The sequence below is a fragment of the Anser anser genome, assembly GCF_964211835.1.
Source record: "Anser anser genome assembly, chromosome: 3".
In the NCBI taxonomy this organism is placed as follows: Eukaryota; Metazoa; Chordata; class Aves; order Anseriformes; family Anatidae; genus Anser; species Anser anser.
In genome coordinates this window covers 48664674-48677911 of record NC_139722.1, presented here as the reverse complement: position 1 = coordinate 48677911, position 13238 = coordinate 48664674, and the positions used below count along the sequence as shown (strand labels likewise).

At 42.8% G+C, this 13238-nt stretch overlaps 1 protein-coding gene across 2 annotated transcripts in view; it reads left to right on the top strand.

Moving 5' to 3' along the window:
- The window catches only part of RTN4IP1 (reticulon 4 interacting protein 1), a 22097-nt gene extending 8859 nt beyond the window's left edge, over positions 1-13238 (top strand). For both annotated transcript variants that reach the window (XM_083830168.1, XM_083830169.1), the window contains exons 6-9: positions 473-609; positions 2663-2846; positions 4190-4282; positions 13106-13238. In XM_083830168.1, coding sequence (XP_083686294.1) covers positions 473-609; positions 2663-2846; positions 4190-4282; positions 13106-13222 — 531 coding nt within the window. In that variant the 3' untranslated portion in view covers positions 13223-13238. The remainder of the gene's footprint in view (positions 1-472; positions 610-2662; positions 2847-4189; positions 4283-13105) is intronic.

Below are 13238 nucleotides of genomic sequence, written 5' to 3'. Positions count from 1 at the left end.
ATTTCTTACTATTAAAATTTTATTTATTTACAGTGAGATAGAGGTATGGAATACTTAATGAGCAGGTACAAAGATGAAATGTTTTAATCCCTACAGTGGTTGATCTGCTGACAGTGTTATAGATTGTTAGCTATATAACTGTATACTAAGAGTTATTGACTGAGTTATCAGATTCAAAATGCAAACTGAGTATTTTATTTGAAGTCTTACTTATTCTGAGACCTAGTATTTTCAAGTGAAATAAAAAACCCCACCCTCCTCGCCCACACCAGCTCCTCACTCCTTAAAAGTGCCTTAAATATCGATAAATTCTAACCACGTGAGAAGTCACCCCGTGTCGGAACAGTCCCCCCACTCCCTATTAAAACTACTCACTTACTATACAAATATAATGAGATTTTGTCTTTGTAAGTTGTTTCATTGTTTCACTAAATTCTATACTTTTCACTCTTTTTTTCCTTCTTGTTTTTAGCTAGTGAAGGCCTGGGGTGCTCACGTGACAGCGGTTTGTTCTCACGATGCTAGCACACTGATGAAAAAGCTTGGAGCAGATGATGTGATTGATTACAAATCTGGAAATTTGGAAGAGCAACTTAAAACATTGCCCTTGTACGTGTTTGCATTGCTTAATACTGAGATGAAGGAACTGGCGGTTAGTCTTTCTGCCTTTTGATTTCTTGGCTCCAGTCTATCAGGACTCCCTCTTTTCTATTTTTTTTTCTCTGTTTCTAAAGCCTTACTTTCTAAAGCAAATTTATCCCAGGCCTTTTCAAATGTAATTTGCCAAGTGGGTATTGCAGGCACAGATTTCATTGTAAGATTAAGCCAGTTAATTGGGATTGTGGAGGCAAGCTCACACTTTCGCATGCTTCTCTTCAAAGACTGTGATTTGAACAGTTCTGTCAGTTTCCATTCTAGGATCTTGGAGCACTTAAAACGCTTGAATAAATTAAAACAAGTCTCAGGAATCCTGTGTGATGTTAGTAAATAGCAAAATTGATCTTGTACAGGGAAGAACTGTGTCATAAAGCAGTTAAGTGACTTGCCTGAAGTCCTCTAGCCACTGCGCTACATAACTGGGAGTAAATTTCTCCCTTGTAACGTTGAGTACAGCTGCCTCTGATGAATAATCGCATTTATCTTGTCACAACAGTTAAGTTTAAAGTAGCTGGGGGGTTTCTCTAGAACTGAAGCTTTTTTTTTTGCTTTCGTAATCTTTACATCTGTTTAAACGTAGTCTGCTGTGGATTTTATTCGAACACGGTACTTGCGTTGCTGTTTTTAGCTAGATGGAATTAATTTGGGAGGAGAAATAGAAGTTGTTCAATCTATGAAAGAATCTCAGTAATAACTGTGCTGAGAAGGCCTGTGCCCTTTATCTACAGTGTGATTGTTGGCAGGCCTGAGATCAATCGTGGGGATATTGGCACTGTCTGTTCGGGCAGAACATGCAAAAATGAACTTAGCAGTTTGCAAGCAGTGCTAAATTGTGCTAGTCAACATCTTAAATGCTGAACACCCAATCTAGCAACCGCTTTTAGGAGCTATGAACAGCACTTTATCAGGGTGCAGTTTTACAGTACAGCCAAGGCCATCGGTCACGTGTACTGTCGGGGATGGGCCTACAACCTTTCAGTTGTACTGACTCTTCAGGCTCCATGGCAAGCTGCTTTTTTTCTGGGGCATTAGTTTTCCCTGGTTTAATTGCTCTTTTGTGGACAGCTGTCAGGTTGACTGAACAATAACATGAAATCACACCCCTGGAAGACAGGCAGGAATCTTTCCAGAGATAAGAACTTTTCCATTTATTTGCATAAAGGATTTTTCCTCATGTTTGTGGGTTAGTTAAACGAGATATATGTGTACACACGATGTGTTTCTAGTCCAACCTGGAGGTTGCTGGGCATTTACGGATGAGAATGAGCTGTGCACCTAACAGAATAGGTGCATAGTTCCCAGTCGCCGTATTCAGCCTTTACAGGTTCGCGTGCTGGGATAGATGAGAATGAATGTTAAAACTGTGGCTTGTTGCCAGAGGCTGCGTATACCTGTTCTGTTAAGAGAAGGTTTGTTAGGTTTGCATTGTTAGGTTCCACTTCAAACAGGTAGATGCAGAGAAGAGAGCTGTTAGTGGAGACAAAATGTCAGTTGATTAATTTTTTTATGTAACTTTGGCCACCGCAACTGACTTCCATGTGAAGGCAGCACGAACAGGAGATGTTCCCGGTCAGGGCAGGAGTCCAGACAAGTGTTTAGATGCACACAGCGTATCACTGAATGGTAGGACCAGACCTCAAGCCTGTTCCAGTGGTCTCAGCGGGAGGGATGAAGGGAGAAAAAGCTCTAGAGGGCTTTAGAAGGAGGGCATCTGTGCATCTAAAAGTCTGCTTTTTGGAGTTGAAGGGCAGTTTAATTATCTAAATAGCCTGTATCTGCTGTGCAGTGAATGGGCAATAACCTGCAATTTTAACTCCCTTTCTACAGTAAAACTGGCATTTAGTTGAAGTCTTGAGACTTTCTTGCTACTGTCTTGTGGGCAGATTGTTTTAATGTATTGCAATGACAAGTAGAAATGTAACATCCAATTTCTGATATGCCTTATTTTAATCATGATTATTTTCCCCATATCATGATTTTAAGCCTGTTCTTTACGTGTCTACAGATTCGATTTCATCCTAGATAATGTCGGTGGATCCACTGAGAAGTGGGCTCTCGATCTCCTGAAGAAATGGTCGGGAGCAACATATGTTACCTTAGTGACACCTTTCTTGATCAACATGGACAAACTTGGAGTAGCTGATGGCATGTTGCAAACAGGAGCCACGATTGGTTCCAAAACTGTAAAGGTATTTGACAAACTCCTACGTACTTGAATGTTTTGTTGTGTCCTCACGGCTTCCTTTGTGGCTTGGATTCTAGTGAGGTGGTTCATCTGGAGGCATCTACCTTATTTTCCTCATATATCTTTAAACTACAGGTGCATTTTTATTCTTTCCTTCTTTCTTGCACCAAAAAAAAATATTTGGGATGGTACTGATTGGTATATGTGGTAGTTTGGGGTGCTTTGAAGTTCTGACTCCTTGTTGTGCTTTTCATTGTAGCCTTTTCCATATGGCCTCCCAGTGAGTCCCGCTGACAGCCAGTGTTTTATAGTAAACAGAACAAATCCCTGCCTCATTGAAGTGAGGGAGGGATTTTGCTACTTGCTTTAGGCTGGTCAGGGTTTCTCTCAAACATTGTTCCATGACTGATTCTCTTCATCCTATTCCAGCACCAGCCAGTAATAAAAGTGGTTGAGGGTGGCTAAAAAGTCTTTCATCTCTTTCATGTTCATGTGTCTGGATGGTGATATTGATTTTTCTAGTTTAAAACATTCTCCCAGTGGCCAGTTCAGCGAGGCTTTTTAGAACTTTTCCCTTTCTTCTCTCAACATGTGTACTTGCTCTCCAAATGAATGCTTTTCAAGCTGTTGCCATGGTTTTCCTGTGATGGAACGGTTGAATGAGATTCTAGGTCCAGAACCAATATTTTCAAAGGAAAGCTCAAAAATAAAATGAAAAGCCTGGAAAGAAATCCTACAATATAATTTATCATTTTGCATGTTTCCATGACGGAGGAGCATTGTATGCCATTTATTAAAAATCAACTCTCTTTGGTAGCTGAAGACTCTTACACGTGTAACAACTTTCTCAGAGGAAGTGCTCTTGACTTGGGCTCGTGTGATCTTCCTAAAATGCTTTTCACGTGAGCTGCCATCTGTCGTCAGATGGTGGTGGCTTTGGCAGATGTGATGGAGGAACATTTAATCACTGGCACTGAGGTGGTATTGGAGGGTTTATTTCAACCACTTTCTGAATGTGCATGAACATAGAGCACCGTTTCTCTGTTACGTAAGAAATAATGCTATTTCTAGCTGTGGAGACAAGGTCGTTGTTTTTCTCAACTAGCTGACTTGTGCAATTGGAAACAAAATTCACCCTGATCCTATTGTGGTAATACAACATCTCTGTCTGTACATTTAATCCATATGCTTAGGTAACATGTTTTTTTTCAGACACTAGCAAATAATTTGTGTGTTTTTTCTTTTTTTTTCCTTAGGTTGTTTCTGTAGTGCTGCTGTCCTTACTTCTAGTTCCCACTTCTGTTTCTTCTCATGATTTTTAAAATGTCTTTGTGATTTTTCTTGCAGCACCTCCTTAAAGGAGTCCATTATCGGTGGGCATTTTTTATGCCAAGTGGCCCGAGTTTGGATGAAATAGCAGAACTAGTTGATTCAGGAAAGGTATGTCAGTTATTTGTGGTTTTGTGCTGAGAGAGGTACTGCTTTGACTCAAAAATGGTGTAATTCACAGTTGAGGAATAAAATGTTGTGAGTCACAGTGAAGAAAACTAGTTAACAATTGATTTGTTCCAGTTTCTAATTTCTGCCTTCAGCAATGAATTTAGATATTTATAATCCCTAAGGGTGTTCTGCCTTCTCCTCCATCTTATCCTTTTTAAAAACACAGGAAGTTACAAGGAAAGAATGTCCAATGATTGGGTTTAGTGCCAATGGGAGTCATTTAGCATGAACTGTTGAAAATTAAACTCTCTTAGAGGCCTCATTTGGTCCTTTTGGTCAGGATGAGCATGACTGTGCATATATCTGCATATGCAAAGTTCCCTAGGCTGGATGATCAGGAGCCTTGCGCTTGATGTGTGCAGAATGAGAATATTTAGGGTATTTCAGGTCATAGCTGTGTTGGCAAAGTGGTGTTGAAATATCCCAGTGATTCAGAGTATAATGTTTGTGGTGATTCAGCACCTGAAACCTTGGGAGTGTTGGTAAGGTTTGGGGGCATCTCAGAGTAGTGGACTTGGGGGAGAGGCATGAAGTGGCAGACAGATTAGTGCTTTTCTGATCTTTTCAGGTTTATGAGCTTTGTACAAACTGTGTGTGTGTGAGCACTTTATCACCTGTTCCTTGGAACGTGTGGTGGTGTCGGTCCTGGCAGCGTTCTCTTCTGGAGGATTTCATGTTGGCAAAATCTCTAGAGCAGAGAATATGGGCAATTGCTGGTAATCTTTTTATGTGGTGCCTAAGTAGAGGAGGAAGTGGAGTCTGCCCTGACAGCTAGGAATTCCAGTATGTGAACTGCCAGGCCAGCTTGTGCTCAAGGGCTGTGCGTATTTAGAAAAATCTAGCACTCTTGAAGACACTTTGAGTTTTGATTTCCCTTTTCTCTATGCATTATGTTCCCAAATTTCATACAACAGCAAATACATTTCTGTCATACTTTTATGACCTGTTTGCTTCTATTTCCCTCCCAGCACTGCTGGTCAGAGTGAAAATCCTGAATTCAGCCACTCCTATCCCTCTGTTGTGACTGGGGTGCTGCTGATACTGCCAGAGGAGAGTCTGTGTTTCATAAAAAGTTGCCTGCTCATAAACAGAGGCTATAGCAGCAAATAAGCTGTGGTGAAGTTGATTGTGGTTAGTTTTACACAATTCTCCATTGCGCTTTGAGCAGTGCCTAAGGCCTTATTCCATAGTCTAGAAAGAAGCCCTGAAAGATGCTTCTCATCCTATGATCTCACCCAAACACACACTAAATTATAATTGACTAAGAAACAGAAATGTCCTTGTCTTCGTTCTTACCACTTGTCCTGATTCTTAGCCAGTCACAACTTGTTTTGTGTTCAGCTCCTAGCTTGTATGCAAAACAGAAATGCAGAATATGCCCGTGAAAGCCTCTTGGAAAACACCTGTTTATGCAATAGAGATAGGGCTTAATCAGTGTTCGTCTGCCTAATAATCTGGACAGGTGAATTGTAATGCCTTTTAAAATGTACGTCATACATACATGAATGTCCTGATGTACTTTTTGTTGTAAGATGATCATGAGGATAAAGATGTTTGCTTGTGTTTTTTTTTTTTAATTATTATTCTGGGTCTGCTAGAACAGGTCATAATGTCAGGCTGTTTATCTGCATAGTCATTGCTCTGCCAGTATTTTCCTCAATTTTGTAAAATATTGTAAACACCCGTGTTGTCAACAGTCTCGTATCTCCCAGATGTGTTCCATTTACACACATGTTAGCAAGACCGAGTTTTATTGTCAAGACACAAGAGTTTTCTTAAATGGACAGATCATCCCTCCAGAAGAGCAGGTATTTGGAAAAAGGAGAGGTGAGAGATGTTGGAAGGAGCATACCATAATTTCCTGTAACTACGTGATGAATAAATCTTTGTGTTTGAATTGGAGTAAAATAAATGAGGATTTTAGGGGGAAAAAAAATAAATAAACTGTTAGAATGTAGCAAGAAGACTTGGGAAAGCCAACAAAGTGAGCTCATGTAGTGGGACCTAGTTTTGAGTGAGTACAGACTTGAGTATTGCAGATTTGGTTATGTTGAAATTTCAGTGAATTTTCCTTTCTTCTGTTACAAATATCTTAATTTTGGGATTGTGTGATGTCTGAATAGGAGAGCTTCTGAAAGAGAGGCATTTTTCAGGACAGCATAAATCATGAGGGAGGATTTAAATGAAGGAAATTGCAAAGAGCTGATGGTGTAGAGAGATGATGTTATAGTACGTGAGGCTTTGAAGAGCATACCCCTGAAGCAGCTGCAGTTATCTGTCACATTCTCTTTCTTTAGTCCTCTTGCACCAACGCAGATTTTTAGTTCTGATGTGTTCCATCATCTTCCTTTGTGAAAGCAAAAGGAATCCGTGTCCTTCAGAATAGGCACAAAGGCTGAAGAACAGGCACAAAGGGGGTATTCTGTTTGAAGGTACTTGGGTTTCACACAGGTGATTTTTGCAATAAGGAGCAAGAGATTTGCAAAATGCCAGCTATGAGGAAGAGTTCTTTGAGCAGCCTTTTTTAAATGGGGAGCAGAAGGAAAGAATTTGATGAGCTGGTAGGGCAAAGAAGAAGCATCATTTTCTTTTTTGTAATTTACCTGCACATCAGCTCAGTTCTGAGGATGGTAAAACCATTTTCAGCTTATGAGCTGTTTTCTCTGCCTTGCAGCATAACATCTTGCCAAGAGACTGTTGTGAGACTGATGGGCCAGGAAGCTGTTGCAATGGCAGCGGGCGCGCAGAAAATCAAATATTTTCTCGTCAATTTTAGAGATACTGGCTACTTTTATATCTGTTGAGATGTCTCTTCTGTGGGTTAAACTCAGCCAGTTAATTACAAGCCAGTAAGGATTCGCTTAACATGGGGTCCACCAAATCAATTGATGAAATGAATGTCAGGAGCTGGGGATCTCTTCCCATGGCAGAGCATTCCTTACAAATTGCGAGGTTCTCAGCTCAAGACAGCTGAAATCAATAGAGTCTTTGGTTCAGGACGTAGATTTGCTGGCATGCCATCCGCTGAAGCATTGTCACTGGTCTCTGCTGGCAGCGTTGTCACTGAAAGGCTTGTTAGGGATTAGTTTGATGCATTTGTGATTAGTGTTGTGGGTTTGACATTGACAGTCTCGATTTTTGCTGCTTAACTTCTTGCTCCTTTCTGAAGTTGTGCCATTTAGTCCCTGGTGAAGATATATCAACCTCATCTAACTACAGAAATTGGTAGAAAACCTGTAACTTTTAATTGAGCGCTTACTTTGCCTTTTGTAAAGCTTGGTGGAGGAAGGCAGGCTCAAGAGACTCATGAGTGTAGTAAGGGGAAAGTAGGTTGTTAAGTCCTTGCTGGACCATGGCAGAGTGTGGGTTAGTCTGATTTCAAAGAAGGAAGGCTAAAGGAAGAAGTCTCAGATCAAGAGAGGATCACCCTCTGTATTGTTGCCTTTCCAAATCAATGTTACAGCACAGGCACACATAAGGAAAGCAATTGCTTGTAACTTGTGTAACATGGGTGTGATACTGTGTATACTTTTTGCTACAGAGGCTAGATGTGTGACTTAGCGGCCTGCTTTTGTGGATTGAAGGACAGGACGCTTGCTGGTCTTTGGCCCTGCTGTGCCTCTTCCAGTGCAGTGCTGTACACGCTCATTCCACTGAGCATCCTTCTCCATGCTGAATTGCAAAGCTTGTAGCTTTTTCTTTAATTTTGTGTTTTCTTGTTGCAGTGCTTTTGCTTGCCAGGGTGGGTTGTTGGCTAGAGCCCAGAGTTGATAACCAAGGAGGGGTTGCCAAAGGCTCTGTTCAGTCCTGTCTCTTCAGAAAGCAGCCTCTATCTGCATTTAATTATGGCCAACAAAAAACAGTGATTTTTATTAAACCGCATCTGCTTCTCTGCCTACAAATGATGTGGCTTGCTCGTACTCTTTTTGAAGGTGGAGTGTGATTATGTCACAAAATGTCTGTGAGGAAGACTAATGGAAATCTTGCAAACTGGAGAAACAGCATTTGAGTATGTGAGCTCACATAAACCATGAGGAGGTCTGGAAAAAATTCAGCTGATACCTGGTATTTAATCAAATGTGCTGTCTGAGCCTGATGTAATTGTATATTTTGTAGAAAGTGAGTACCGGTGTTCTGGGCTCTCATCTCCTAGCACAGAAGGGAGCTGTGCCCAGCAAAACAGTGAAATACAGGGTCAAGAAGACAGCTCGTGTCTGTTGTGAGTTTAATTTGCTGAGGCTAATGAGATTCATAAGGGAATATTTTTATAAAATCTGTAAAATACATAAAATGGCTTTCTATATTTCATACAACTGCACTAAAATCTGTACTGTCTCATTCATATGGTGGTGTTGCCCCAGATCAGTTTAATTATCAGCATAATTAGCAGGACACCTACTATGAATGTGTGTGCTTGGGGTTTCCAGAAGAGAGTTAATTTTTCCTTTAGTTAATGGTTTTTCAGCACAGCTCAGTAGTAACTAGACCTAGAATTGTCTTCCTCGCTTCTGCTGATTTAAACTTGGACTAAGCCGGCAAGCACCGCCCTCCTGGGCTTGTTCCAGGTTCTTACTGCTCTTTATTGCATTCTGGAGAAGCTGTTGCCAGGGCCAGGTAAGGGACTAGAGGTTTTTAAACCTCTTCTACACTCTGAACCATAGCCTGCTTAACTAGGATTTATCTTCTGGTATTTTAATACTTGTAGTTGGTACTCAGAGTTACTCTGGGCTACTGTTAAATGTTTGATATTAAAGAACCTTGGCTTGAAAAACTAACAAAGTTTGGTAATACAGTTGTTGGTAAGATGGCTGTGGGAGTAGACCCCAGGGCACCAGCCTTCCACTTTTGTCTCTGCACCACCTCACCACCATTCTCTTTATGGGTGCCTGTGACAACTGTGTTGGCTCGTTTTTACTTCCGTTAAGCATTTGTGCAAATATGCCCAGTGTCCTTAATGTGCTCATGGGTGCAGGTGGGTGTTCTCTACAGTGCAGTGTAGTCAAACCCAGCACTGGCTCCATGTAAAACTGCTCCTAAAACTTGTGACCAGAGTCAGCTGGTCCGGAAGATAGGAACCTCCTTTGATCTTTGTCATCAGCGAGTGTTGACCCTAAAACCTAATGAAGGCAAGCGGTATGGAGCTCAGCATACGCGCTGTGTACCATTTTAGTGGGAGGGAAGGCTGAAGCAAGGGGTAGGGCTGACACCCAGAGAGCATGGACTGAAAGTACGCTAGGGAAGGACGTGCTCAGCTAAGGGAAGAAAGGCCAGGAACAGCAGTTTCTGTCAGAAGCAGAGCTCAGCATTTTTTTCCATGAGATGGCAATGAAGTATTGCACAGGTAACTAAATGTTTAGTTACAGGACAGGGGCTGCTCTTTGTGACGATTCAGGTCTCTCATTGACATTGAAGGGAGACTCCGTGAAGGCCAAAGCAGGTTATCAGCCTTTGCGTTCATGCCTTGGCTCATGTACCACGTTTGGGCAAGGTAATTTCTTTACCTTCCTGCTCAGTTAAGTCAAAACGTCAGGCTGGCCTTTTCCGTTAAGGGACGCCCTGGAGGATGTTGAGGTCCAGTGGAGCGCATCGCCCAGGCCGTGACCGGAGCCATGCCAAGGCACAGCTCGTGTGCTGGGGGACAGCAGCTGGAGGGAGGCACACTGCTGAGCAAGGCTGCCCTTCACAAACCTGGGGAAGAGCCAATGCTCCGTCATTGCCCTTGGAGTCAGAGGACTTCTGTCTTTTTGTTTCTGAGCTAACCTTGCTCTGTGGGTCTCTGGGGGTTGTTTTTTCTCTCCTCTAAGTTCAAGGCTCTAGGTCTCCCTCCAGCGGCAGGAAGCAGCTCCAAACTGACGAGCAACTTTGTTAATAACGAGGGTCAAAGCCTTGGTCATTCCCTTCATGCTTTGTTGCTTTTCCCCTCCTAATTAATTCCAACTGGGGCCTTGCTAGCACAGAAATGGAGACCTCCAAGGGTGGGCTTGACTTTGCCATTAGGTGCAGCGTTTCTGCTGACCAGTCGGCTCCTGCAAGGGCTGCTCGCAGCCTGCTGTGTTCACAGGGGGATTGGGTATGATACCACATTGGTTGTCTATGTAGGATAGCCTTAATCAGCATCAGCAATTACTCTGTTTTTCGAAGCACGTGAGTTTGTTTCAAGAGACCTAAGGTTTATTCCTATAGTATGTTCTACATCAGAGAGAATGAAGAGGAAGAAAACACCTTTCAGTCCCAATCTGTTTTCAGATAAACATTTCAATGCGCGTGTGTGTAATCCTTTCTCTCCCAGACTTTAGTTTAATCCCTTTTCCCTGACCAAATAGGTGTCCTCTGGCAAGGAACTGATGTGTGGCTGTAAATAGGCAGTGTTTTTATTATCCATTTAATCTCCATTTTTTATCGCACATTCAACAAACAGCAGACGCTTCCCTACTTGTTTGTCTGCTCACAGGAAGAAATTTTATCTTAGTCAGGGGATTATGGTAAAGGCTGAGTGAATCACTGTACTGCAACACGGTCAGCCCTTTCAGGGTTATTCAAACAATGGGACCGAGCAGCCAGCCAGATAAAATGTTTAATGCTCTAGATTGTCGGGATCATCAATTCAGTATTCATGTCTCTCTATAGCATTGCCTACAGCCAGCGGTTAAATGGCACTAGGGGTTACATCAACGTAGCAGATGGGCTGTCAGGGTTTGGTGGCTGCAGTGCACACGGTGTTTTGAACTGCTGGGCTGAATTCGGGGTGCCTCTGAATCCCTGTGTCACCACTTTTCAGATGTGGTGCTCTGACCTCTGCCTAGCACGCAGAGTGCTCTCTGGGTTATAAGCTGCAGCCCACAGTAAATGACTGCAGGTAGCAGAACACTGAAGTTGAATGGTCGTGTCTTTTTCCTCAGTTCCTGAACGTGTCTGAAACCAAGCCTCCCCCCCTGCAAGGGCCGTCTGCGTGCATGCCCCAGTAGGCTGAGGTCCTGGATTCTTTTTCTGAAGTGAAGCGCGGCTTTGTTAGCTGCCAGTGACAATAACTGCTTGTACAGGCACTGCACTCGTGCACGGCTCCACAAGGTTATGAAGGGAAGGGTCGGTCTTCTTCCGAACAGTCCCTGCCGAGCAGCACGTGCCTCCTGCTGATTGTCACGGCAGCGGCAGCTGCCGTTCACTCAGATGCTCAGCTTACCCAAAGACATTATCTCATCCAAGTGTTTTTGCTGCCAGGGGGCCCTGTCCCTGACTCTGCTGAGGCGTAGATGACATACTCTGTGCTGTACGCTGCCTGAACGGGATTTTGTCTTGAACTTAACCCCCCCCCCCCCATTTATTCTCCAGTTGAGCAACAGCAAGCGTTAAACAGCATCTTTCTGGCTCCTCTGCTGCTTGTTCCTGTGCACTTTGTTAACGGGCTGGCTGTGGAGAGTGGTGTGGCTGAACAAGGGGAAGAAACTTCCCAGCCTCGTGCCCTGCAGCATGGCAGATTTGAGGCACTAGGTGAATAGACTTGCACAGTTGCATCCTTCAGGAATCAGGTGCTAATTCTGACTTTTTCTTTGGAGGGCTTCACTCCTTCCTACTGTTCTGTCATGTGAAGTTGGACATTACTGCTATGCATGTGTTGATGGAATAAAAAGGAAAATCCTAGAAATCAAATTAGGAGGCATTGCAGTATCACAGGTTGATTGTTGTTGTGGAATACCGTTATATAACCAAAAATAGCAGCTGTTCTAGTGCAGTAAGTGGACTTCAAGGAAAATGACCAGACAGGAGGCACTATGAGCATAGATAACTACTAGATTGCATTTGTTGCACAGCCAGGGGAGTGCTGGGTGCTCAGAAGAGCTAGCTGCACACCCATCTAGCATTAATGTGTTCCTCTGGTAAGAGGATTAGGATCAGCGGATCGAAGCAAGAGCATGCGCTGGGCTGATCTTAGGGGGTCCGAGGTAAGAGACCCAGCTGTGGGTAGGGGCTGTGGGAGGATGTACGGGAGGCAGTTCTGTATACAGGGCTTACGTTGCCTCTGGAAGGATGACTCAGAACGTGATGACAGTCTCTTCTCTTGGACTGGCAGTGACAAATATTCTTCAGCAGCAGCTGGGATTTCTTCTCCCTCTGCGGGCGTACTGTGGTATCTAAAGAAAATGCTGGTAGGGTTTTCTGGCTCCTTAGTCAACGCTGGGCACAGCGAATATGGTAGTTTCACCTTCATTATTAGAGATTGTGCTAAAACAATCCAGAAAGCTACTCTACAAAATTAATGCCAAAATAGCAATTGATGCAAGCTGGGCTTAATGATCTATGCCCACTGGAGTACACAGTGGCTGAGTTTTCAAGTGTATCTGAATGATTCAGCAATAAACATTGGTGTACTTTTTTTTTGTACTTAATTTGTGGCCAGGTCTTTTGAAGATACCAAGGCACGTACTGATGCAGATGGGCACTAGCTTCACAGGTGTCTTTAAAACATCTGACCCTTTGAAAATTCTTGGGTTTAACAAGAAAACCATTACAGAAATACGAGTTTAAAGCCTTGCATGGTGACTTCAGAGTCCCAGGGTGGGGCTCTGATCTGTGCTACTAAAGATGTTTCAAAACTTTGGCAGAGAGGGGGGCATGGGAAATAAGTTAAAAGCTACTGACTACATCAAACAACTTCTGCCCTAGATACTATAGAGAAACCTTCCCCTTTCTTTATACAGTTTTGAAGTGTGAATGTGCTACAGGTATGTTATTTTATTCCTAATGGAGTGACACTTTATTCTGCAGATTCAACCAGTTATCGATCAAGTCTTCCCTTTTTCTGAAGTTCCCAAGGCCTTTCTGAAATTGGAGGAAGGACATGCACGTGGAAAAACGGTGATCAATGTTGTTAGTAAAAAATAAAATATCTCTAATCATT